General features: G+C 38.8%; 4 protein-coding genes across 6 annotated transcripts; all 4 read left to right on the top strand.

The window, feature by feature from the left end:
• Positions 1-3618: 3618 nt before the first annotated feature.
• LOC131336055 (uncharacterized) lies at positions 3619-7621 on the top strand. Of its 2 annotated transcripts, none has more exons than XM_058371681.1 (6): positions 3619-3827; positions 4773-5103; positions 5198-5414; positions 6151-6688; positions 6777-6875; positions 7030-7621. In XM_058371681.1, exons 1-6 carry the CDS (start codon positions 3785-3787, stop codon positions 7284-7286), a joined length of 1485 nt encoding a protein of 494 aa, XP_058227664.1. In that variant the 5' UTR covers positions 3619-3784; the 3' UTR covers positions 7287-7621. The 2 variants fall into 2 exon arrangements, with proteins under 2 accessions (XP_058227664.1, XP_058227663.1); XM_058371680.1 differs by having other exon boundaries at positions 4755-5103.
• A 1044-nt stretch (positions 7622-8665) lies between these two features.
• On the top strand, positions 8666-12274 carry LOC131336056 (tetraspanin-8-like). Of its 2 annotated transcripts, XM_058371682.1 has the most exons (4): positions 8666-9926; positions 10072-10144; positions 10269-10946; positions 11836-12274. In XM_058371682.1, exons 3-4 carry the CDS (start codon positions 10449-10451, stop codon positions 12154-12156), a joined length of 819 nt encoding a protein of 272 aa, XP_058227665.1. In that variant the 5' UTR covers positions 8666-9926; positions 10072-10144; positions 10269-10448; the 3' UTR covers positions 12157-12274. The 2 variants fall into 2 exon arrangements, with proteins under 2 accessions (XP_058227665.1, XP_058227666.1); XM_058371683.1 differs by having other exon boundaries at positions 8666-10144.
• Positions 12275-15645: 3371 nt separating this feature from the next.
• Positions 15646-18641, top strand: LOC131336516 (protein trichome birefringence-like 20). The gene is made up of 2 exons (XM_058372390.1): positions 15646-17452; positions 17660-18641. Exons 1-2 carry the CDS (start codon positions 15926-15928, stop codon positions 18425-18427), a joined length of 2295 nt encoding a protein of 764 aa, XP_058228373.1. The 5' UTR covers positions 15646-15925; the 3' UTR covers positions 18428-18641.
• Positions 18642-21945: 3304 nt separating this feature from the next.
• LOC131336515 (protein trichome birefringence-like 19) lies at positions 21946-27704 on the top strand. The gene is made up of 2 exons (XM_058372389.1): positions 21946-22594; positions 26674-27704. The coding sequence occupies exons 1-2, from the start codon at positions 22100-22102 to the stop codon at positions 27463-27465; spliced, it is 1287 nt and encodes a 428-aa protein (XP_058228372.1). The 5' UTR covers positions 21946-22099; the 3' UTR covers positions 27466-27704.
• The last annotated feature ends 202 nt before the right edge of the window (positions 27705-27906 follow it).

Below are 27906 nucleotides of genomic sequence, written 5' to 3'. Positions count from 1 at the left end.
AAAAATAAAGTCAAATGGACAAAAAATTTGGAACACTTGAAAGCCAAAAGCAGACAAATTTAATTGGGACAGAGGGCTGACAAATTTAATCGGGACAGAGGGAGTATCTTATTTGGAAACTATTATCTGCTTTTCTATTAGTACTACTATTTTGTGAAAAAAGGGTAAATTATAGTTAACCCCTTCTAACTATGTCTCACGGACACTTTACCTACTCTAACTAATTTCTTTAGCACTAAACCCCCTCAAACTAATAGAAATGGCACTTCCGTTTGCCATCTGTTAAGAAATGGATGGAAAATGATCACATGCAACTCACATGCCCTCTCATCTAAAAGTAAGGGACATTATTACCCTTTCTCTTCTCTACATCTATACATACGTACAAGTATATACATAAATCCCCAAATTTGTTTAAAAAAAAAAAATCCCAAATCCTCCAGGAGAACACCACCGCGACACCACCCTCTTCAAACCTCTCCATCTCCGCCCGCGAGTCTCTCATGCCCACACTCTCCACCACCCCTCACCGCCTCCCAGTTCGCCGTCGCCGCAATCGCTGCAACCACTCCTCCCCCTCCGCCTAGATGGCCAAACACATACGTAGTTACTTTCTCATATTTGGAGTCTGAAATTGGGGAAACTCTGTGTGTGCGTGTGTGTTTGTGGGTGCTTTATTTTGATTATCTATATCTATATCTATATTATAAAACAGGACGAGTATCTTACAGAATATTCTTTCTCAACGATTCAGATTCCTGTCCAAAATTTATCTACCCATATAAACAAATTTGATGGTCCAGATTTATCTTCATCCTTCCTAATAAACATGGCATTTTGGTAAATATTAGAAACTTCAAGACCACTAAAAGGGCTCATTTGAATTGAAATATCCTAATCAATTATGGTATTCTAATATTACCATAATTTATGGGATAATTGTCTCAAAGCTGGAAATTTTTTTGAAGGGATCCTTTTAATTAAGGCATGATTTATATTTTGTGGAATGAATGAAACCTAATAAAACATTTACGGTAGTAATGAGTAAGTTGACCTTTCTAATTTCCTTTCACGTAACAGCCAAAAAAAAATTCCTTTTATGTTAATTTAGATCCCAATTAAGATTTTCAAATTTCAAGTTTAAAAAACATCACATTTATGGACATTAAAACGCAAGTGTTCTTTAATTCTCTCGATTGCATTTCTCGGTATCAATTTTTCAGCAATCCAAGTCATACACACGTTTTCAATTAACTTAAGAAAAGAGTGAGAACTAAATAGGTAACCATTCCAAAACAAAGACATTCACACACATAAAAAAAGAAAATTCCTATTCCAGCTTACAGTACGTTACCATGGAAAGCAAAACTTTATTTGCTATTAACAAGGAACAAATCAAACCGAAAAGGAATCTATGTTATATGCAAAACGTTTCTCTAATAACCTAAGAGTTTCTGATTTGTTTACAAACCCTTAAACATGGAATGATTTTGATTTGTTTGCAACTCTCTGTCCAACACGCCCCTTTCCTCCCATTGGTTCTGTTCTGATATCCATGGTTATGGTTAGTAAGGTTTTTTTTTTTTTTTTTTTTGCATAGAGAGCAACTTGCACTTATTTTTTGTTCCTTTCTACTTCTCTTTTCCTTTGTTTTTCAATATTTTACTAATTAATTTTTTTTTGGAAGACCTGATTAATTTTCTTTTCTTATGAACAATGTATTAGGCCAACAAACGAGCACAAAGGTTATCAGGAACTCTGTGTTTCAAGATCACAAAGGTATTGTTTTAGGGGTTCTTTTTGTCTAAAGTTCCCTATGGATTTAAAATCGACTACTCTATCGTAAAGTTTTTTTTCTTGGAACTCTAATATTGCCACCTTTTCCTCATTTTCTCAATCTTTTTTTGGAACTCTAATCATATTACAATCATTGTTACAGGGTTAACAGCTCAGTCTCCCCATTTTGTGGTTTGGAGCTTCTCATATTTGTTCTTTCTTAATTAGTTGGTTGCACTCCATCGTGCAAAAAGATATCCCTTTATTTGAAGAGGAAGATTTTGTTGGTTGGCTGAACGAGAAGGTCTAAGTTAAATTGGTATTTGCTCAAGAGGTGCTCATAGCCCATTAGTTTTCATACTTTTGAACATGCTTTTTTTTTTTTTTATCTAATTAAAAAAATCCAAGTGTTGACTTCTTACTTTAGTTTTTTATGTTTTCCTCTCCATTTGATTGTGATTATTAAGAGTGCATGTTTCACCATGAAAAAGGGTAGAAAAATAGAAAGAGAATGATTTTATTCATTTTGACACACTATTTTTATTATCCATTCCTAAACTTCATATAATTTCCAGGATTAAGATCCCCACGCACCTGGCTCTGAAAAGTAGCTCGATCGACTTTCATTGTTACACGCACAGATATGGATGAGGAAACAAACATAACAATGGTAGCAGCTTGCAAAGTGTTTTGATGGTTGAAATTGTACTTATGAGCGAAAAAAATATTGATTTTATACAGGTTGCTGTTGCAACCTCCCACATAAATCCTTGGAGTTTGAGCTTGGTAATGGAGTTTGAAGCTATTGAAGTTTGCAATGTTGAAATCCATATGGAGGTATAAGTGAAACCACCTCAAAGGCACAATTCTGTCATCTCTTTTGCTTCTTTATGTTACTTAATTTGGGTTGACTAGTTAGATGTTGCTCTATTTCATTAAATTCAATCATTGGTGTCATATGGATCAAATATGAAGCTTTATTTATTTCAAAACTGTTATAGTGGATTTTATGAAGATGATTGGGTTTTGGGGATGTCAACAATACCATGATCGAGTGTATAATATCATGTCAAAATGTGTTGCGTTAAAAATCCAGACATGTTTTCATATGCCATATTATATTGGCATGTGCTTGAACCAGTGCCTTCAGTAAATGCCCATGCATTGGGTGTTTAGATTATGTTAATTTCATCACTAGAGACATTGCATGTGAGCACATAATGATTTGCATGTGTTGATTGCTTGAGCCGTGTCTTCAAGCACGGGTATGCTTAAGTATGAGATAATGCAAAAGTATTTATCTCAATTAAGATAAATTAGTAAAATAGTCTTAAATCAATTAAAAATCAAAAATCATAAAATTCTAATCATAACTTATAAATTTTTAATTTCTTTGATCAATATAAATGGTTAATTAAAAATATTAGTCGCTCCATCACATTTTGTTTACTCCTGGAGAAAAATCGTGTCATTTTGACCTCTAAAGAAGGGACTTCTTAAAATAGTTTTTTGAGCTTTTTTTCACCATCAAAAGTTTTAGTTTGAGATTGTTGGAATGGTGCACAAAAATTTAAAAAATTACTTTGCAAAATAATCAAAATTTGAAGGTCAAAATGGAGAGATCACTGGTTCAAAGAAAACAAAATAAGACAGAAAGTCAGAAACCTTAAACATCACGGGCCAAAAAGTCAGTCCCTTTCTCCCGAAAAATTATTACTTACTTTTGGAGCACGGTTACGTGTTGCTCGAGGGTCTCTGTTATCGTACATTATCACGGAACTCAGTACTAAGTACTAGAATCAAAGGGAATACGAGGTGATTGTAGCACCACGTGGCGGTCTCAGGAGCACCGAAGAATCACTCCTTTCTCCCTGGCTGCTCATCAAAGGTCCAAGCTCCACTGGCTGGAAACGCCTCCGAAACTGAGAGCGACGAAGACCCTAAAATCTCTCTCTCTCTATCTCTCTCTCTCTCCCTCCTGTAGCTTGCACACAAAATAGGCACAAAAATGGCACAGTCTCTATGTTTGTCTCATACAAACACAATCAAAGGTAACCCCCTCAACCTATGATTTCTCTCTACACGATTGTTGGTTCGATGTACTTCACTGTTCTGGTTACTCATGGCATGAATTTGTTATTTTGGAAACTGGGTTAATTTTAAGTTAGAATGAGTAAGTGTAATCTCCAGACTCCAGTGAGGGAATGCAAATAAAGATTGCTGAAAGTTAACTCATTGGAGCATCTATAGCCCTTAATCCAGTTCTTGACTCAAACTCCACTCAAAAATCTATTTCTTGACTCAAACTTATGTCAGATTGAGGTTACTCAAATTTAGTACTATGTCATTAAGCTTTTACTTGCCAAGCATCGGGGTGCACTTAAGTGTTAGGAGAAAGGAGGTAAGGAGTTCAAACTCCTCCTCCAAGTGGTTAATCTATTTATTCTAACAATACTTTTGCTGATCAAAAAAGAAGCTTTTACTCGAGTTTATGCTTAGATTTGAGTTTCCTAGTTAGAATGCTTCATACCCAATGGAGCTTTTACTCAAAATTTTCCCTATTTCGAGTAATAGTATTGAGTATAGGGCTGGAGATGCTCTTATAATGGTCCACTTTCACTTCCATGGACATCTCAAAAATAGTCAATATTTACATTGAGATCTTTGTTTTTGAAATTTGTCTAAAAGAACTAATTGAGAACTTTTGATTGGTGAAAAGAATTTTGATTTTCTCTCTTTCTCCATTACCACACGCTTTCCCGGATATAGGACACTGACTGTTGGAAAATGACTATCAAGTGGGATGGAGGGAGTACGATTTTTTGGGAATTCCCCATTCGGGTGTACATTAGCTAGTTTAAGATTCACAAGTCAATGAGCATAAAAGGAAGAAAAAAAAGTTAATTGTCTTGCAAAGAACTGGGTTTTCTCTCAACTTGACAGTCTTGACTATTATTGATCTGGGTACGTGCTTGCAGTACCTTTTTCAACTTCAGGCGAGGAGCTGCTTAGGTCTTCTGCATTGAAGACAAAGCCAACCCATGTGAAGGTTTCATCTGGTTATAGAGCAAGAGCAGGAACTTCTCTCAGGGCTAGTTTAGGCACAGTTGGAATTCCTCATCAGTGGTATAATCTAATTGCGGATCTTCCAGTGAAACCTCCTCCACCTTTGCATCCAAAGACATTCGAGCCAGTCAAACCTGAGGATTTGTCTCCTCTCTTTCCCGATGAGTTAATTAAGCAGGAAGCAAGCAATGACCGGTTCATTGATATACCGGAGGAGGTTCGCGATATTTACCAGCTTTGGCGGCCTACCCCCTTGATAAGGTCTGTTCTGTTTGTTCCAAATACTTTCTTTTTGTGTCGAATTCGGTTTTAGCACTATGGCTTTAAGAATCTTACATTTGGGAGTCAAATCTAGAGCCAAGAGGCTGGAGAAGCTGCTTGATACACCTGCCAGAATCTATTACAAATACGAAGGTGTAAGCCCAGCTGGCTCACATAAACCCAACAGTGCAGTCCCACAGGTTTGGTACAATGCACAAGAAGGCGTCAAGAATGTTGTGACAGAAACTGGAGCTGGACAGTGGGGAAGTGCACTGGCGTTTGCTTGCAGCCTATTTGGTGTTAACTGTGAAGTAAGAATTGTTTAAACTTTAACCCGACCGTTAGCCTCTATTGGTGTTGTAGATGAAGTTGGTTCAACTTGTTAGATTGACCTGACTTCATTGTGGTGATGTCATATAACTGTAGTCTCATGCGGAGAAGAAATCAATTTGGGGTATGACTGTGAAATGATTTGGCTTTCTGACAGTATCATGATCACTGTGCTCTAATGTATTTCATGCCACTCTTCCGATGTTAACATTGAATGCTAGTAGCCTAGTACCATAAATTACGTATTGGAACGCACTTTCCAAATAGGCTACACTTTCGTTCCAAAAAGGGTGAATTTAGCAACTCAAAGTGATCCCTTAAGCTTTCCCAAAATATCAGATGTAAATAAACTGGAAAATTCAGAGAGGAGTTTTGGAAAGAGAAAATGTTGAATAAAATAGCTATTAAAGCTCATCTGAATGTATTTTGCATGAATGACTTGAAAAGTAAGACTAAACTTTTATTTGTTGAAAGAACTTCTAATTCTATAATCAGATGCCTACCCTTAGCACAATTTAGGCCATGTGGTGAACCACAACCATGTTCCCGTTCCCCTACTTGTACCAGCAAGATATGCATTCCAGGTAACATCAGTTTTTACCATCATACCCAAACTAGGTGGTCACTAGACAAAGTCATGTGGTTGAGAAGTGGATACGTACGTAAATCGATATGTGTGATTGACAGACTCTGACTATTTTTTGGTTTTGTATTTAGGTTTGGCAGGTCCGTGCATCTTTTGACCAAAAGCCATATCGTAAATTAATGATGCAAACTTGGGGTGCCAAGGTGCACCCCTCTCCTTCTAATGCTACTGACTCTGGTCGTAGAATCCTTCAAATGGATCCACAAAGTCCAGGCAGTTTAGGGATTGCAATTTCAGAAGCAGTGGAGGTTGCAGCTAAGAATGCTGATACCAAGTACTGTCTGGGGAGTGTTCTGAACCATGTTTTACTACATCAGACTGTTATAGGTGAGGAATGCATAAAGCAGATGGAGGCTATTGGCGAGACTCCAGATGTTATCATCGGGTGCACTGGGGGTGGGTCGAATTTCGCTGGGCTTAGTTTCCCATTTATTCGAGAGAAACTCAAAGGGAAAATCAATCCTCTCATCAGAGCAGTTGAACCTGCAGCATGCCCTTCTCTAACACGAGGCGTATATGCATATGATTATGGTGATACAGCCGGGTTTACTCCGCTAATGAAGATGCATACACTTGGGCATGACTTTGTTCCGGACCCTATCCATGCAGGTACAGCTTTTGGTGTTGGGAGCTCTTTTTTCCCCCCTTTTGAAATTCTCAGTCTTCTTCATTTTCTTGATTTAAGCATGTGTTGCAGGGGGTTTGCGGTACCATGGTATGGCACCACTGATTTCCCACGTCTACGAATTAGGTTTCATGGAAGCTCTTGCAATCCCTCAGACTGAATGCTTTGAAGGTATATTTCTCATGTTCTCTTTTTCACTCAAGGCCTGATAGGTAACTAATGGCCGCAAATCTCCTAATAGCATCCTGTGGAATAATGTACCAATGCTTGCTACATGCTGTAACAATAAAGAAAACTACTGGGTTTTAACTTTGCATTGTTGCAGGAGCCATAAAATTTGCGAGGTCTGAAGGGTTGATACCAGCACCTGAGCCAACTCATGCCATAGCTGCCACCATTAGGGAAGCTCTCCATTGTAGGGAGACCGGAGAACCAAAAGTCATTCTTATGGCAATGTGTGGACATGGCCATTTTGACCTGCCAGCTTATGAGAAGTTTTTAGAAGGAAGTATGGTTGATTTGTCTTTTTCAGAGGAGAAGATACATGCATCACTGGCCAATATACCTCAGCTGGTACACTGAGGTGAAGCCAGTCAAACAGGGAGCTAGGCAGGACGACTCTGAAATGGGAGATTGATGAGTACTTCCCCATTATGGGGTTTAACGCTGTTTAATTATCACTTGGAAATGCTTCATTAATGTTTTCCGTTGATCTACTGGTGACTGTTAGATACTGAATTTGGGATTCGTTTAACACGACTGAGAATGCAGCACTTGAAGTATGTTGTAGTGTCGCTCATGGGAGAATAAGTTGGGCTTCCCAGCATGTTTATGTAGGATGCACTGTGAATTTTACACTGTCAATGAGACCTCCTCTTGTTTTTTGTCTTCCTTAAATAGACGGCTAGAATTTGTTACTGTTTTGTTTTGTGTGCTGTTGAGGTTATTACATTCTAACATTAACCACCAGCTCATCTAAAAGCTTAAGCTGTTAGAGAGAGGGGCAACTTTATTATATATATTCTCAACACACCCCCTCACATGTAGCTAGACCCTTCTCTATAACCGGGCTAAACACGTGCAAATATTTAATCAATTAGGTAGGGGGTTAGGATCGAACCCAGAATCTATTGCCTGCTCTGATACCATATTAGATTATTAACCACCAACTTATCTAAAAGCTTAAGCTATTAGAGAGAGACAACTTTATTATTTATATTCTCAACAGTCTGTAACCAAAAAATGTTGTATAACATGTTTTGGCAAGCTTATGCATCTAAAGCTTCCAATCTACTCATCAATCTCTGCGGACTGCTGGTTGTCACTGACAAAAGTACATATGCCCAACTCAACATAGACTCAAAGTTGGTCACAGGAATGTTATTTGCTCCATTTAGGCCCATATGCCTAGTCAAACCATTGACAATCATGTTTTCTTTTGATTTCTAGTCCTTTTTGGGCTGTTAAAAGTTAAATCTAATTAATCCCTTCTCTGGTGCATACATCCATCCGCCTTTATCGCAGGTGGCCAAAACATTTTCGGAGACGGTCCCTCATCTTCGCTGACATAATTGTTTCAGAGTTCCATTTTGATGAATGTGCTAATTGTTTGTCTTTTGTTCTAAGACGTGGGGGTTGTACAGCTCTTCTCAGCGCGTATTTGTACCGAGATCGGGAACCCGAGGATCTTATTGTTAGGTGCTATCTCTGACAGGTTCTTTGCATCCGCTCCCACGGCATGTACCCTCCTTTTCTTCCCTGGGGATGTGTTCACTATATTGAGGATACCACGCTGAAACCCCGTTTCGTTGTCGAGCTTGTCTATGAGTTAGTTTGGGCTTTTAGAACCGAAGAACGAAGGCATAAACCACACACACAGGCACACTGTACCATCATATTCTTTGGATGCCAGGACCAAATTGAGGTATTATGTCCTCAGGATTCAGGAGTACAAAACTTCAGACTCCATAAGGAATTCGATCGGTTGCAAATTTAAAAGCTGCTGTATGAAATTTGTCCATGCAGTTGATGTTTGAAGTGTACTACTTAATTAGTGTTTCCATTTGGATCATTTCTGGAGAACCAACTTTAGTATTTTGAAAATTTATGTACCAGCCACTGCCACAAGTTCATGCTTTTGAGACTTTACTATACAAATTGATAATGAATCTACTATTTATGAAAAAGGGAGAATTGTGAAATCTGAATTCTTTATTTTGTGAGTTGCCTACCCACTAAACTACCTTCCGAGAAGACCGAGACGAGAATCACATGATTCTATCTATTTATTGTTGGTCACCTGGGTATGAGATTTCTCGCTGTTTTTGTTATTCTAAGCGACTTGTATTTGATAGATGAAGGTATGTGATTATGAAGATGCTACAATCTTAGTTTCAGGAACCTCCTATCGGGGTATCGAATCCTCCTCAGAACCTCGCTCTCATGCTCCCAAACCAGACACTCCTAGGAATGTCGCTCCCATTGAGAAGGAACCCACTTCCAACTAGAATGGAACATCTTACGCAGCTAAATCCTAAAAGAAACAGAAGTAAAAGATATCAAACTACAGAAAATGTGAAGTACTCTGTCCCTGATTCACCCCTGCTTCGTGCAACTAAGGCTACAATATTCAATTGCTATACAATTATAATATTCCGTAACGAAGATTGTGTGGCCTTGAAAATAAGAATCTTAGAGTATGATTGTGCTTGTCTTTGTTTGAATTGTGCTCTACAAAAAAGTCTGTAATTGAGACTGTTCCACCCTAGCTTCGATTTGGTATACCATAGTATTCTATCTCGTTAAGCAAACCAACGGTCTGTGTGTGGATTTAGCATTGGATTCATAGTCACAGAAAGGATCTCAAGTATCAGATTGAGGCATCTCATGCAATGTTCAGCTTGTGGTAGCCTAATTTGTTTAGAGTTGCGAAAGGTTAAAGGTGAAAATTGCAAAGTAGGATGAACAAGAGGAATAATCATATCTTCAAGACCAAATACTCAGACACATACTACAAAAGTTCGCATCATCTCACAGCATCGATTTTTTCTGATCCAATAGTCGTTGGGTTCGATTTGAAGCAATTTTTGTTAATCATGTTTGATTTATGTTACTAAATGATAGTGTTTTGAATTCAGATGCCTCCACTAGTTTACGTTTATATCACCCCTGGCCTACTGAAATTCAAACACAAGAGGCAACCATTATTACCCCTTGAAATTGGTAAGTACATCATTTTTCATCTTCTGAAATTAAGTTCCTCGTTGGATTTTAGATATTCAATTGTAGATTTCTACTCATTGAGCCATTTTCTTATGTAATTTCTTCTGGATAAGTCGTAATTCGAAATTTTCTCGGGCATTGACAGATGTGAAGGTTGACAAAATCAACGCATGAATGGCCAACTTACATCTCCCCCCTTTCGTGGTTGCTAAAATGAGGTATATGCTATTTTTACTTCAAATTTGTTAGGATAACGGTTTCCTCAACATAACAAAAATCCTCGTTAAACTAACTGGTTCCAGCTTATAGCTTCTAATTTGAGCTTCTATCTTCTTGTTACAGCTTCTCTCTTCCATGTTTAGATGGATCTTCATCAAATTATCCTCCTGTACTTGCTGAAAATCGAAGACGATGAAGTCAAACAACCCACCCTAACCATTACAAATACATTTCCCCAGTGCTTTATCAAAGCATTCGTGGAAGCCACCAAACACCTCTTCCGGCAATCCTTCCTGTTAAACCATGGTTCGATTTAGCCACGTTGTGGTTTCAATCATAAATGTTCTAGCTCTCCTTTGGTCCATCTTCATCATTTTCGTGTTCTCATCTGTTGTCAATGATGGCCCTATCGAATGCAATGCATTTGATCCAATACAAAACTTGCTCTATGGGGTATTTTTATTTTCCTTGTCTTTGGTGGCTTTGATAGGTGCAATTCGGGCAAATAGGCGGTTGCTGTTGGTGTATGTGGGGGTGCTGTTTGTTTGGTTCGTTTGGCTTGTTTTGTCGTCGGCTTTCTTGTTGGTGGTGTCAAAGGTGAGTGACGCAAAGGCACTGAAGGATCATAGAGAATATCAGCTCAACGAGTACCCAGGGTGGTTGCGGAGATACGCCGTGGATGGAAAGAGATGGGTTCCCATCAAGAGGTGCATGGTGAGAGACCAACTCTGCAAAAGTCTGCTCTTTGAAAAGGATACGTCTGAAGATGGTAATCTACGGATTGGAAAACCGTCCATTTTGGTACGCTCTCTCCCCCTTATTTCTATCCGTTTGGTTGTTCTTTCATATTTTTCTCGAGTAAAACTTTCTAAACTCCTTGGTTGATGGATTTCAAGACTTGTTTTTTAAACAATTCATTTTTGGAAATGAGCCCACTTTTGTGAAAACACCAAAATTAGGTTTTCCAAATTCTCGGAAACCACGTTCCTAAAAGGTAAATACAATTTGGCAAGGATGAGTGTTCATGTTTTAGGAACAGTTTCAAAAAAAGAATTCTGAATCAGTCTGACGGATTTTTATCCTTCTGTCTATGATAATTGGTTTGGGGAAAGAACCAAACTTTATTAAAACACCAGAAAGATGACTGCTTGTGCTTTGGAATACAGTTTTCCAGAAGAAATAATGCAAAAATAAATAAATAAAAAATGAAGATTCTGAAACAGATAATGGAACGGGGATATAAGCGATGTCGCGCCTTCAAATCTGTGCAGGCTGCAGTCATGCGCAGATGCCATCTATTGTGTTGACCTTTGTACAGAGAATCATCCCTTTATGCATGTTGGTTTCAAGACAAACATTTGATCGGTTGCCATTCATGAATTCTCTCCCTTGCCAATAAGAATCATTCACGTATTTTCGCATACGCTTGATATGGCTGGATGTACCCCCCCCCCCCCCCCCCCCCGATCTACATTGAATAGTCCTGTGTCTTTATGATTTCCTTTTTGTTTTGTTACATATCGTCTTTCTTTGGTTTCATATCACTTTTCTTTTCTCCGGTGAATCGCCTCCTCAAATTCAAGACCCGAACACATGCTTTGTAAATAGGAACAATGACTTCCGAATCTCAAATTTGTATCAAGAACAAAATGATCGACTCTTTTTTATTTTCCCTTCTTCTTCTCTGCAGTACAGTTGTTGCCAACCTCCTTTGCACTGTGGGTTTGTGAACACGAACGACACCTATTGGGAGGTTCCGAAATCAGGCATTCTATCTGAAGATCCAGACTGCCAATCATGGAGGAACGAATTGGACCAAGTGTGCTATGATTGCAACTCATGCAAGGCTGGGTATATAAGAACGCTAAAGAACGAGTGGTTGGGGAATGCAACATTGCAGGCCGGTTACTCTGGCTTTATCTTCATCGGCTTCTGGATTGCGTTTTGGGCTTTCCGACAAGCTCCGATGGAGGACCACCACCACACAGCCAACAATGTTTCTGCTGCTTGAACTATTATGCATTTATAGACGAGCCCCAATTATGAAAGCATGATATGGGGGAGATTAGCAGCAAGTGTAAATGTCCTTGTGGAAATCAGTATAATACAATTATGAGGATGTTTCAGGGTGCTGCATGCTTTCCGCGATTGGTAACTTAGGCTGTTCTTAAAATTTGCCACCTTGGTGGTGATGGAGTGTTCAAAACCCAAAACCCGAGCCGCCCCTGAGCTAAAAATCGAGGTGCGGGCCGCTTTCGGCCCCGGAAATCTAAAAATTTTGGGGGTCCTTCCTACTTTGCTACCCCTTATAATAGTCCAATAGAAAATGTCCCATTTTTTATTTTCGATTTAAGCCTCTAAAAAGGCAAGGCGGTTGCGAGAAATTGTAATGTATGGATTTGATTGAACTCACGAGTCATTATTTTAAGCCTCTGAGTTTTAAAAACTTTAAAACCTTGTCACTTGTCAGTGATGAAATTTTCATGATTTGCTTGTGGAGAATCCTATGGAACACACCTAAAAAGGAAATTGGTAAAAAAAAAAATGGTTACCAAAAAAATGCCTAACTCACGCCAAAAAATTTGTAGTTATTTTGGGGTGTATCCAATATCCGTATTAGTAACTACTTCAATAATAATAATAATAAAATGTAATTGCTATCATAAAAATGTGTAACCAATGAGCCAAAAAATTTGCATCCCATACACAAAAAACATGAGTGTATCCTATAAAAATCCCATACATAAAAAATATGCGAACCATCCTCCAAAACTACTCAATACCATATGCTTTCAAGATACACTCTTTCGTAACTAACCAAAAACATGGTACACCTTAAGTATGTGTACAATAGCTTTCTCCTTTATTTTTAAGCAAATAAAAAGCAGACTAAAAAGGACCGGATGAAATAGACATAAAAAGCCGTTTAATGGAGAGCTGTAATGTTTTTTTTATTTTTTTTGCTTTTAGAACACGTGGAGTCCCTTTTAAGCCATGGAATGAAATCAAAATATTATTGAAACGTGTTTCTACCAAAAAAAAATTTATTGAAACATATTTTCAAAATTGAGGTATATATGAATCCGTTTGATCTAATTATTAGATTTAATTATGTATCCAACGGATGTAGATGCTCCAGTTCTGTTTGCCGCAAGACATAGTTAAATACAAGGCTATCTAGACCCTTGGGCATGCTGGGAATTGAAGTACGTCAGAAAGAAATGGGTCATTAGGAAAGAGTTTAAATTCTTTCTTCATCGTGTGGCCGAAATCCCACGATTTTTGCCACTCATTGTGAACTCCACCGTACGGCTGATAACATGCAAAGTACGTGTAATTTCTTATGTAGTATATATATATATAGTACAACAAAGGCGGGGCTCACACGGGTGATATGCGCGACCACATGGTATCCGCCATATTGAAGATGGTTCATCAATATTGCATGGGCTTTATAATTCCAATTTCACTTTCCAAAAGTTGCAGCTCAACTGCTATGGTTAATAGACTGAAGTCCCTTTCCAAAATCTGCTATGGTATCGGCAGATGTTGTCCCGGTTGCTGGTGACGCGCGCGGCACGACATGGTCTGAAAACCACATTTCTCACAACATAAATGTATCCCTAGAGCTTTTGGAAACATCAGGGTCGTGTTTTTTAGTTCATTCACTTTGTGTCTCCGTCTAATTTAAAGGATTTTATTTTCTCTTCTCTTATAAGACCTACCTGTTGTGGCATTGAAGACGAAGATGTCTAATCATGAGCGCTCGATTAAATAATGCCAATTGGTGAAAATTAAATGATAAGGACCAAATTGACACTTACTAAAACGATGGAAACGTTTCATTAATTTGGACTATAATGAATAATGCAATTAATATAAATTGGTGAAAATGAAATGATAAGGACCAAATTGATATGTTACTAGAACGATGAATGTTCGATTCTTACTATGATGAATAATGCCATATGAATTGGTGAAAATGAAATGAGACCAAATTGATATATTTCGCGCTCTTTTTTGTTCTCACATGCAGATTTTAAGAGGAACGGGGGAGGGTGTCTACTGTGCAGGGGTGCATAACATCTCTGTCATACATCATCGCATCTATCTATCTGTGTCTTGGACAGTCCGAATATAAATAAAAAAAAATACGAGGAAGAATTTGAGATGGTACTGCACAGCCCCTACTATGCACCATACTGCATAGCAAGCCCCCGTGTTCTTATAAGAGAGGTTAAATGAATGAAACATGATAGAGCAACCTAGAGGGGGTGATTAATAGGTTGAATATATACTTCTATTTGCCTTTTTGAAAACTTCAACAGATATGCCCAGCAAGCCAGAGTAAGATTAAACAGGTAAACAAATTAATCAAAGAAGCACATTGAAAATAAGCAAAGAGTAGAAACATATATAGATTTTTGACCAAGGTCACCCGACCCACAAATGATAGTCATTTAGATTTCCAACCGCTATACTTACTAATTTGTTGGACCTTGTCAATCAGTTTGATTGACAAGGAGTTTTTTTTTGACAAGTGATTGACAAGGAGTTTATTGGGACGATTATGGTGGATAGGACGAATCCGGGAGTTTTTTTTTAATCTGGACCGTTGATTGCCAAAATCAAATGGTTCAGGTGTGCATATCACCATCTCCCGGTTTGGATATAGGACATCCTAATACTCGAGTCAATTGATTTGTGCAGGGAGAAACTATGTAATTAGGGAAATTTTATTAGGTATTCTCAGGGCACCGTCACATATATGGTGCCCAAACATTTTTCACCGTAACATATTTTTGTGAGGTCCATACACCTAGTAGTAGGCGCTATTAAAAATATTTGGTGCCAAGAGAGATTAGGACATCATATGGCGATGCCTCAAGATCATTTAAATAATCTCTCAAATTCTAGACCTTGCAGGACAGCGTCGCGAAAATATAGGGGAGAGAAGATTATGCCGAAGCCTATACATTCTATGCCGTTACAGTGATCACATATAGGCCTGTCAATGTATCGGATCGGATCCGGATCCGACCCGAAAAATCCGGATCCGGATCAGATAATGTCAATCCGAAATCCGATAATCCGAATTCGGTAATTCAAATACGGATCGGATTCGGATTCGGATTAAATCCGTTATCAATCCGAATCCGAACTTTATTTTTTTTAATTTTTTTAAAAAACAGTACAAATTTTTTTATTTTGAAAAAAAAAATGTTTAAGAAGTTGTATTTTTATTTTTTTTTATTTTATTTTTTTTTAAATATTTTTTTGCTAAAATTTTTGAAGTAAAAAAAGTTTTCGGATCGGATCCGAAGTTTTCGGATCTGGATTACCACTATCGGATTCGAGTCTTATCGGATCCGGATCGGATTTGGGTCTTATTGAATCCGGATCGAATTTGAATCTGTCGGATCTGGATCGGATTCGGCCCATTGACAGGCCTAATCACAAAGATTGCTGATCTTCGGAAAATGCCAGAGAAAGGATATGGTACTATAGTGATTAGTGATCACAAAAAATATTGCAGGCCTCCATTTTGGAATTCTTCCACATATAGATACATACAAATAGAGATTTTTACAAGATACTGATAGCCACCCCTTTTTGTCTTTGAACCTACCGCAAGAATCGCCTGGTCCATGCATTACGTGAGGGTCTCTTTCTTGATGTTGCATACGCCTTAGCTTAATTCCATCGTTTTTCTCTCTCTCTCTCTCTCTCTCTCTCTCTCTCTCTCTCTCTCTTCAATCTTCTTGTAAAAGTCTCTTCAGATGAAGCTCCAAGCTGTTGAGCTTCCCCTTATGAAAAACCAGACCAGAAGAAGCAAGACCCCAAAGGTAGCTCCGTTGGTAGCCGTAGCCCTATTTCTTCTCACCATCATCCCTATCTATTACCCTTTTTTCCGGTACCCGAACAAGAATCCTTCTTCCGATTTGTCATCGTCCTCGCGTATTTCTTCTCAACTCCCTCTATGTCTAGATGGTGACTCGTTGCCGGAAAGAAACGGCTTGTGCACCCACAAGGATGTCGAAAAAATCCCCACCACCAATGATAACGAGCGAGATTCGCCCGGCAATGATGTGGAGAAACCACCCACCTTGAGCAGCAACTCAAATGGGGGTGGGAGCACCTTTAATAGGGACAAGGAGATAAAATCCATCTTAAGAAATCCTGAATTGGCGGGAAACTCCCAGCCAGACGAGGGTGTGATAGAGGACACGGAGATGAAGCCCGCCCTAAACAATCCTGACTTGGTGGACACCACCAAGTCGGGCGAGGATGTGACTGCGGTCGCCAATGATAGGGGCGTGGAGACGGAGCCCGTTACAAGGAACTCCGACTTGGCGGAGACCACCCAATCAGGCGAGGCCTTTAATAGGGACGTGGAGATGAAGCCCGTCCTAAGCAACCCTGACTCCGCGGAGACCACCCAATCAGGCAAGGACACGACTAGGACACCCTCGAATAGGGACGTGGAAACAAATCATGCCCGAGGCGACCCTGATTCGGTAGAGACCACCGACTCAAGCAGTGGTATGGGAGAGACCACCATTGACAGGAAGACGGAAACAGAGCCCGTCCTGAGCAACCCTGATTTGGAGGACACCACCCACACAGGGAGGGACGAGACGGGGGTAGGGGCCACCGACTCGGGCAATAGTATGGGAGAGACCACCATTAACAGGAAGACGGAAACAAAGCCCGTCCTGAGCAACCCTGATTTGGAGGACACCACCCACACAGGTAGGGACGAGGCGGGGGTAGGGACCACCGACTCGGACAATAGTATGGGAGAGACCGCCATTAACAGGAAGACGGAAACAAAGGCCGACCTGAGCAACCCTGATTTGGTTGAGACCACCCAATCAGGAAGGGACGAGGCGGCGGCGACCACCCTTCCTCCAGAAAAGGATGCGAAGGAAGCTCGCGCACATCGGCGGAGAGACGTGGGGAGGTCACCGCCGCCACCAAACAACGCTGAGTACTCTGATTCTCTAAGAGCGGCGGACTCAGAGAGAGAGAATTGCGACATCTTTACAGGGGAATGGGTGCCCAACCCGGAGGCGCCGTACTACACCAACGCGACGTGCAGGGAAATCCAACAGCATCAAGATTGCTTGAAATTCGGAAGGCCGGATACCCGGTACCTTAAATGGAAGTGGAAACCGGAGGGTTGCGAGCTACCTGTTTTTGACCCGTACAGGTTTCTTCAGCTTGTGAGGGGCAAGTCTCTGGCCTTCGTGGGAGACTCTGTGGCCAGAAACCACATGCAGTCCTTGATATGCCTCTTGTCCAGGGTATGTCCCAACTACCTTTTCTAGAATAACAGTGCCATGTTAATATCACCCTCTGCCATCTATTGTTTTGTATCGTTCTTGGGTGAATCGCGAATCGTATCGTCTATTGTGCATTTTCGACAACCATGTTCTTGATGATGAATTGAATTAGATTTGGGTATTTTTTCTGACTTCCTATCTGGTAGTATGATTTTCTTGCATTTCCAGGTAGAAGAAGCTGTGGATGTCTCGGATGTGAAATACGTATCGCAGTTCAAACGCTACGAATACCCAAACCACAACTTCACCGTCGAAATCTTCTGGTCGCCTTATCTGGTAAAGACCACACAAAGCGACGATGCCCGTCCCTTCAACCTCTACCTCGACGAGTTCGACGAGAAATGGACCACCAAAATCCAGCACTTCGATTACGTGATCATCTCGGCCGGACATTGGTTCTTCCGGCCGACTATGTTCTACGTACAAGGCCGTATAGTGGGCTGCCTCTACTGCCCCGAGAGCCATATCACCCACTTGACATCATATTTTAGCTATCGGAGGGCGTTTAGGACCGCGTTTAGGGCCATAAACAGCTTGGAAAACTTCAAGGGCATAACGTTTCTTAGAACTTTTGCACCATCGCACTTTGAAGGCGGGTACTGGGACAAGGGCGGGGACTGTGCGAGGAAAACGCCGTTTAAAAAGGCCGAGGTGCTCTTGGAGGGGTATAACTTAGAGCATTACAAAATCCAGGTCGAGGAGGTTAAAATCGCGGAGCGATTAGGGAGGAGGAGAGGGCTGAAATTTAGGTTATTTGATGTAACACAGGCAATGTTGTTGAGACCAGATGGACACCCGAGTAAATATGGGCATTGGCCGCAGCAAAATGTCACCTTGGCTAATGACTGTGTGCACTGGTGCTTGCCTGGACCGGTCGATACTTGGAATGATTTCTTGATAGAGATGTTGAAGAGGGAGGAGAAGGCATCATATTAGTTTGAGGAAAAAAGTTTTGATGATTTGGATGATAGTAACAAATTTAAAAAGAAAGAAAAGTGATTAGAATTCCCAATAGGTTTCCCCTTTTTTTCTTTTTTTCTTTTTGTGATTAGATTTGTTAGATGGGATGATGGGGAGATTATTGGATTACAATATAGTGACATTGTCAAGATTTATACCAAAGTTTCATTAAACTCTTGAACTTGAATAATTTAGAATCAATCTTATCACGTTATGACATTGGTCTTTGTCCCGATTAAGTGAATGTCTTGTTACGTTATTGGTTATTGAATCTAATGTCGAGGCAATTATCAAATGTTGGTGTTCTTCTGCTATGTAGCTTTGTATACTGCAACTCAATTTTTTTTTCAATTTTGTCAAAAGATAGTGTGATAGGACGGACTTAATTCTGCCAATAAACCATGTTTATGTAATGTGTGCATAGCCTTTTTAGCCTTTAGATGATCAATTTTTTTCTTCCTTATTGTCTAGGGTAATCTCACTCAAATATTAATATTAAGCTCAAGAATCTTATCTATGAAATAGTTTTGGATTGATTGTGTAATCTAACAAGATTTTGATTGGGGGAGGGAAAGCGTATAAAGGGGAGTGTATGAATTACACTCAAGCTTTTGAATTAGCTAGGGAAAGTAAAGAAAAGTGTAATCTTAGTTAGGAAAGTAACGTATAATGTACAGTAACACTCAATCTTCTGGATTACTTGGTCTCTAAATTATTATATACCCTTGGTCTTACGAAGTCACACTACGTTTTTTTTTTTGGATAAGTACAAGTCACACTACATTTGTTGCATTGCTTACCCGTAAACGTTGAGTTCGAAACTTGGCAACATTTTTGAGCTGGGCCACAAGAGGGAATCTTCTAGTTCCGGCGTGGATGGCCTGCCTTTGACTGGATCAGATATCGGAAAAATAATCGAGATACATAAGCTGGCCCGGACACCCTAACTGTAGAAACCCCCCCCCCCTCCAAAAAAAGAAAAAAAGAAAAAGAAGTTTCCAACAGAACAAGCAACCGATGGTTCAATTTTAATCCATATTGGTGCCATTTTTTCGCTTCTCTAATCTAGTAAAGTGACCGTGTAACCGACGGTGCTGACATTTACAAATGCTTAATTATTAGGACTAGTTGGCAGATGAAGCTCATGCTTAAAATAAAGGTGTGAAGTCTGGATTATTATTTGAGAACCGAATTTGTAGTTATATTTTCAACTCTTCTACAACCACACACACTCCTCTCACAAGAGAAGTACGTGGGGGCCCACACACACTGTGTGCATTATGGGTGGCAAACGGGCGGGTTTGGGTCAAATTGGGTAAGTTGTTAGTAGGTTGGGTCTTTAATAGGTCATTGACCCATTTAGACCCATTAACTATGAGTCTAATTACCCATACCCAACCCGACCCATTTATTTTAAAGCAAACCCGACCCGCTCATTAACCCAATTACATATATACTAAAAATTATGATCGAAAAATTAGAAAAGTAAAAAAAAATTATGATTGAAACTCATAAATTTTTTCAAAAAGACGAGAATACGTAATTTTTTTTATCTTATTGATTTTTTTTTGTCTTTATTCAAAAAATTATAAGTTTCGATCAAATTTTTTTACTTTTCCGATTCCTCTCATCAAAACAAATTAATAAGTCACAAAAATATGACACAAAACAAAAAAAAATGCAAAAAAAATTTGAATAAGGACAAAAAAATAAGTCAATTTTTTAATCCAAACCCTTTGCGGGACTACCATGAGAGAAATTTATTCACGGCGGAGCACAATTTCACGGGTCCATTCGCGCAATTAATGGATGAGATGTGTTTTCAATTTTGACTGGTCAAAATAATTGTTACCGGTCACAATTGATTTTTCATTCGGACCATTCAAAATATTTTTGGACGCGTGTGATTTAGCACAAAACAATTGAATAAAAAAGAGAGAGAGAAGGCCATGCTCCTGGGGGGCGGGAGGGAGAGAGAGAGAGAGAGAGAGAGGGTAAAGAGACCAATTGATGGGTCTGGGTTTGGAAAAGAGACCAATTAAGAGATGAAATTTGGTGGGTTACTTTCATTGCCCATTGGGTCATTTAAGTTGACCTAATTGTTGCCCAATTATAACCCAACTAATAATGGGTTAGCTGGGTTTGAACCCATTCTTATCCAACTAATAAATGGGTTGGGTTGGGTCTATTTTCTAGTTGATGGGTCTGGGTTTGTTAATGGGTCTGAATTCAATTTGCCACCCCTAGTGTGCATGCAGCTTGTGTGGGTCTCACTCCTCATGTGAGAGGAGTTTGTGTATTTGTGTGTGTGGTTATAAATTGATTGGTTAGATTTCTAGCGACATAAGTGTACCTTTATAATTAGGTGAAAGTACGCAAAACTAAAATAAACACTTAGGTGAAAGTACGCAAAACTAAAACAAACGTAGGACTCTTCTTCTTTTTTTTCGACAAAAGTAATATTTATTAAGCGAAAGGACTGGATTCCAACCAATGATTGAAAAATACAACATAGGACTCACACTTATCAGTGGGTTCAACTGGAAATATATGTTTACTGTCATGTGGAAATCAAAACTATATATTTGGTTGATCAAAAGCACTTCATCCTTCTAATAATGGAAAGATGAGGAAGACTTATAATTTTGAGTGCAGACAAGGCTAAAGTTTGGACTTGGGTTTGGGCCCAATGGTACCCAAGTTTCGTGGTTGAAAGAGCCTAGCCCATAATAACTTTAGGTACGGATAATCGAATTCCTTGATCCGCAAAACGATAACTTAGAATTTATATTTTTTATATAAAAAACATAAAAAGATTATAGCAATTTACTATTTCCTTGAAAAAAAAAGTTTTAATTTTTAAGTTCTAGTTTTGTGGGCCAGACAAATATTTTGGAACAGAAGCTATTAGAATTTTTTTTGTTACCGTTATTTGCACCTGCTCGTTTCCGATTAGTTGCATCGAACCGGTCAGAAGCAAACAAAGATGTCTCTGTCTCATCACTTCCAACAATTCACTTCGTTTCCTATGTAAATAGTCCTCTGTTGGCTTTCATAATGCAATTCGTGCCTCCGTTGTTTTGCATTATTTGACACAATCTATTTTCTGTTTTGTTTTGAGAGAGTACATCGATCATCACCCCAAACTTAAAGATTGTAGTGTCATTTCTGCAGGTAAAACATACATATAAGACCTCATATTACGACGATCAAGCCTAAGGCCCAAAAATATTCAGGGCTGGCCCTTCTTTTTCTTTTGATCGGCATTTTTTTTTTTTATTGAACTCGATAAAGAGTACATCAAGACAGACCATTATAGATGTATGTATGGGAAACTTGAATCATAGAGAAAGCCTAAAAGGGGAAAAAAAGAAAAAAAAAAAAACACGTCCAATAAGAGATTGAACTTAACAAAACCCAGACTTCATATTGTTGATTTAATGTGTAAGTTCATATTAGGTAATTCTACTCCATGGGGGGAAAAAAAAAGGAATATTTCTTGTTCTTTCCTTAGTCAGTACCTTATTCTGATATTCACCTTACTCCATTTATTGCAACACCCCCTTGTTTTATCTGACACATAACTCTTCCACATACATACGTGACAAGCCATCTCTCTCTCTCTCTCTCTCTCTCTCTCTCTCTCCAATGAAGCTCCAAGCCATGGAGCTTCCCATTGCAAAAAACCAGACACTACAAAAAATCCCAACAATACTCATCCTTGTAGCCATGCCAATGGTCCTCTTCACAGTGGTCCCTCTCTGCTACCCTCTACTAGGGTACACTCTGAAGAATTTCTCACAACCACCTTCCACTCCATATGCACAAATTGATCAGGAGGATTCAATAAAAATACCAACAAATGAAAAATGTGACATATTCACCGGGGAATGGGTTCCGAATCCGCACGCGCCCTACTACACAAACACGACGTGCTGGGCGATCCACGAGCATCAAAATTGCATGAAGTACGGGAGACCTGATTCCGAATTCATGAAATGGAGGTGGAAGCCCGACGGGTGTGATTTGCCGATCTTTAACCCGTTTCAGTTCTTGGACATGGTTAGAGGGAAGTCATTGGCATTTGTTGGAGATTCTGTCGGGAGGAATCAGATGCAGTCCTTGATTTGCCTCTTGTCCCGGGTAACTTTTGTTATTCTCATCACCTTTTTTTATCTACATTTTCATCATTTTTTTAAATTTTTTTTTATTTGCAGTTTTTTTTCTTTTCTAAAACGGCAAAAATATTATAAATAATAAACTCGATAATGGGTACGTCAAGTTTGCATGTACGTAGATTTTTTTAGAAGACTTCAAAAAGAAAGAAAAGAGTAGGAGAAATATGAACAAGAAGTGATTATATATGTTTTCTAATATTGTCAAACTTCTTTAAGAATTTGATTGTCGAAATTTGAATCCAATTTGGTCCAGAGAATCTTCAATGTTTTCCAGAGATTGACAAAATCCAGGGATTATTATTATTATGGATTATAAAAAATAAAGAGTTTATTTGCCCCGGAGTTAGTTGGGGCTCCGTTAGTAGACGATGGTATTAATCTTTTAGTCAGTCTACCGAGTTGTCGGATATATACCAAGTTATCAAAAAAAATAGGATATGGGGATTCCTTTTTCTTTAGGTTCTATTCATAATAGTCTCATAAAGGAAAATGATTTGCAAAATTCACTTTCTTAAATGTACTCTAGAGTTTGTCTTTCAGGGGCACGTTTGATAATTGATGCATACCAGGGATTGGTTTGTTAATCCAGTGAGTCCCCTATGTCCCCTAATCCTTTGTCTGGTTTAGCCAAATTTAGTGGGTCTATTAATCCCATTGGACTATTAATCCCTCAAAATCACACACAATATATACTTTTTCAAGCGAATTAGAAAACAAATTTGAGTATGCATGCATGTATAAAGGAGTAAAGTGCAAAAATTACTTTCCTCTCATAAAATGTATATATTACCTTATTGGACTTATAATATCACACACCTCATGGTATTGTGTCTCCCAAACACGTTATAGGATCATTTCTCCGAATATGTGGTCACTTTAGATGTAGAGTCGAATTAGCGCGATGCTCATACCCGATTAAACAAACAAATCCATTAGTTTTGTTATTTCTATAGGAATTTCTCTAACTTTTAAGTTGAAGATCAGGTGAGAGTACTAGACCAGTGACAAGGTTAGTTGATCACCTAAGCCATGCAGCATGCATTTCAAGGTTTAGGTAAAACACAGTATGTATCATGTCTCACTACTACTAAAATATTGTTGACTTTGGGGTAATTATGTATTTTCCCTTCTTCCTTTTTCCCAAGTAATAAGGTGTGGCAAATTAAACTTACTTTTTCCCTTTCGCATCGAAATGGAATCCAGAAAGTAGCTAGGATCGCCTGAATATTTGACCAAAGTAATAACACTTAAATTTATTAACTAGTTCAAATCTAGTCTTTTCTGGTAAGTGATTAGTTCCAATCTTGGATATATACACGGGCAATACATGTATGTTACGCTCTTAATAAGCGCGTCATTCTGGCCTCAAAAGAGTGATTTGATCTCTTCATTTTGTTCGTCTTGTCGAGTTTTCGTGTACGTGACATATATTGATCGAATATCTAAAACCACGTGATTGAAACACATTTGTCTTGAAGTTTATTTTGAAAATATTCCACCGATTACTATTTTTTTTTAATGAAAACATTGTTTCGTTCCATCGTGTCGCTACTTATGGAGGATCATTGTGATTTTTTTACATGATGACAAACTCGACGGACGAAACAAAATGAATTATTTGGGACGTTCCCCAGGTCCCTTTGTAATTATATGAGAGGTTTTGTACTTTTCCTCTTTATCGTTTACCTAGAGCAGGTAAATAATTATTAAATTTTGGACGACTTTATAACAACCCCCCCAAAAAAAAAAAAAATGCTTTTCGACAAAACATAAATCAAGACTATCATTGTCTTCTTTAGGGTGGTTAGTTAGGGTGGTTAACTTAAAAAAAGATATTATCAGCTCTTCTGTTTTTTTTTCCCTGCTAGGCAAAAAAAAAACATTAATCTTTGAAGAAGATAACAAAGATTAAACGGATTTCGAGTACACTGACAAAAACGCCACCCGAAAACCAAAACCAAAGAAAGGCAGGAAGCCAACCGCACACCCTAAACAATCCTGAAACCTACAACCAAAAACCAAAAAAAAAAAAAAAATACCCGAAGGGATATAACCTTGAAGTTAATTAAAAAATGATCACCTTTTTATCCAGCAACTAACTCTTCACGCTTTTATGGACTTCTTTTTCACTAAGATTATCTTCTTATAATGGCTAAGTATAGAATATGAAGGGGACAGTACCGGCATGTGACTATCATGTGAGGAGAATGAAATCCACCATCACGGTGAGATGATCCGAGCCATTTAAATTAAGTTTAAAATCTTCACGTATGAATCATTCATGCTGTTTTCAAAAAAAAAAAAAATCATTCATGCCAAATATCAAATTACTCAGGCATTAATGAAAGCTATCTTGATAGATAGCATTATTCTTGGATGGTGTTTCCGGTAGTGAAAAATTTGTAGATTTTATTTATGGTTGAGAAGTTATTAGGTGTTTTCGGTAGTGAATAAGTTGTTGATAGGTTTGTGAGCAGAGTTATTGTAGCAAAAAAAATTTTTGTTAACAACTTTTTTATTAGTGGAAACGAGATGGTAAAATGCTGAAACTTTTTGTTATTAAAAACGAAATGATAAAATATTTTAAATTTTTTGTGATTTTTGTTAGTAAAAACACCCCTTGATAGAAGTGGGCGGTCATATTTTGAAGGTTCCATTTTACTTTTGACTAGTCATTTTCTTTAAGACGGTTATGATTTTCGACCAAATAATTAATTATGCATACCAGATTTATTGATCGAATTGTTTGGTTAGATAATCTTCACACGAAGACATACTTTACAAAATGAAAAGCTTCGATCGTTAAAATAAGATTATGCAAGTTCCATTTTGATCTCCTTGGATGAGAAGATCACATGAGGGAATCTTCATTCCTTCGCCAACACAAAAAGGTGAAATAATGCTGAAGCTTTTCATGATAATTTGTAGGTGTCAACAAAGAATTCCAAATACCTACTAGTCAATAACAATGACTAGGAGCACTTTTTTTCACACTACGGCCAGGTTTGAATGGTAAAGAGAACTTCTTCAATTAGCTTCCAAAAGCTTTAAAACAAATCCTCAATGCACAGTTCAAATTCTTCTTTTAGACAAACTACTTTAAGAAGTACTATATCAACCTCATAGTTATATAGGAGACTTTATTCTATCCAAAAGGAGGTGGACAAGAAACACAAAGGGGAGACATCAATTTTCATAGGCCACACAACCACATGGCTAGCTTATGAAGAATATATATCTATTTGCCAGCTGAGGACATGCAGGTCAGATGTTTTTGGGCATTCAACATTTCCACTACTACTCTTTTATGAATAAAGTTGGTATGATTAATACACTCAGGGTTGTCCCAATGGTTCGGGCAGATGCCTAGTCTTTGAAAATATTCCTCAAGGTCTGGAGTTCGATTTTTCACAAAGTAAGTACTTTGTAGTAAATGGGGGGTCGTGACTGGTGTGATCACGCTAGGTCCTCCAGAAGTTTGGGTTGCGCAGTCTGGTGATCATTTAATGGCTTGGTTGTAAAGTTCCTCCGTTATAAAGGAAAAAGAAAAAAAGTTGGTATGATTAGAGGGGTCACTTTTACATCTACATCATAATAGAAGGACTTGGTGACAAAACTTTAGGGAAGCCATGCCCATTGCAACGTGGGTTGCTGGCATGGGGATAGACATTATTACTTGCTTCTGGACGTGGTGACCTTCTCTATCTCATTGTATGAATAATCACTCGGGCGGGTTGCTGACCCCTATAATTCATCTTGTTAATAGTTTCGGTTCCCTTCTTCAGAGATTTGGTCCCCTAAACCAGCCATGCATAAATAGATTGGATAATGCAATTACTTGGCCGGGGATCTGGCCTAGCTTATTTATTTTACTTACTTTTTATATTTGTAGATTTTTGTGTCAAATACTTTCAAAATAATTCTAACTAGTGCGGGTTCTGAATTCTAGAAAAGGAAAAATAATATAGGTCAGAAGAAGTATGTCTTAACGATAATACCCTCTTTCAAGTTCACCGAGTTTAAGAAGCTATTTTATTTTTTCAGGTGGAATATCCCATAGATGCTTCATACACGTCGGACGAGAATTTCAAGCGCTGGAAATACACGTCCTACAATTTCACCCTAGCAATATTCACGACACCCTTTTTGATCAAGGCCGAAGAAGCCGACAAAACCGGTCCAACGCGCACGGGCCTTTTCAACCTCTACCTTGACGAATTCGACGAGACATGGACGACCCAAATCGATGGATTCGACTACGTGATCATCTCGGCCGGCCACTGGTTCTACAGGCCGGTCATGTTCTATGAAAACCGCCAGTTGGTCGGCTGTCGGTTCTGCCAGGTTGACAACGTCACCGACCTCCCAAAGTATTATGGGTATCGAAGGGCGTTCCGGACCGCCTTTCGGGCCATCAACGGGCTAGAAAACTTCAAAGGGATAGTATTTCTCAGGGCTTTTGCACCATCTCATTTTGAAGATGGGCTGTGGAATGAAGGGGGAAATTGTGTGAGGAAAAGGCCTTTGAGGAGTAGTGAGGCCCATTTTGAGGGTGAGGACTTGGAATTCTACATGACCCAAATGGAGGAGTTTAGGGCAGGGGAGAGAGAAGGGAGGAAGAGAGGGTTGAGGTATAGGGTGCTTGACACAACATATGCAATGCTGTTGAGGCCAGATGGGCACCCTAGTGGGTATGGGCATTGGGCAAATAAGAGTGTGACCATGTATAATGACTGTGTTCACTGGTGCTTGCCTGGGCCCATTGACACTTGGGCTGATTTCTTGCTTGAGATGTTGAAGAGGGAGGGTAAGAGATCTTTTAGTGGTGTTGTGTGACGGGTCAATGTTTTCTGACGGAGATGACGAGGTGCCATACTTGCACTTCTGTTTCGTTCATCTGAAAAATAGGAGATCTTTTTGAGGAAAATATCAATTTAGGGACGGGCGAGAGAGAGAATGAGAGAGATTTGTTGAGAAAGCTCTCTCTCTGTCTCTGTCTCTCTCTGTTTGCAGGTATTGTGTAAGCATGATGTATTTGTATTATGTGTTGGTAATTCAAAAACATACTTTGATAATTCATGTCGTTCACTTTTATGGGTCACCGAAAAATTAAAATAATCTGAACAGACATTGAGCGTCACACGATTGTAAAAAAACAATTGTCCAAAATAAAATACATAGGCGTATGACTACCCATTTTGTCTCAAAATAAACGTAATTGGATCAAGGTGTTCACTCAATCTCTCTTTTCCTATGGATGATCCAGTTGGCTGGCTC

This window comes from Rhododendron vialii, chromosome 8a (assembly GCF_030253575.1).
Source record: "Rhododendron vialii isolate Sample 1 chromosome 8a, ASM3025357v1".
Classification (NCBI taxonomy): domain Eukaryota; kingdom Viridiplantae; phylum Streptophyta; class Magnoliopsida; order Ericales; family Ericaceae; genus Rhododendron; species Rhododendron vialii.
This window is presented reverse-complemented; position numbering and strand designations above follow the sequence as displayed.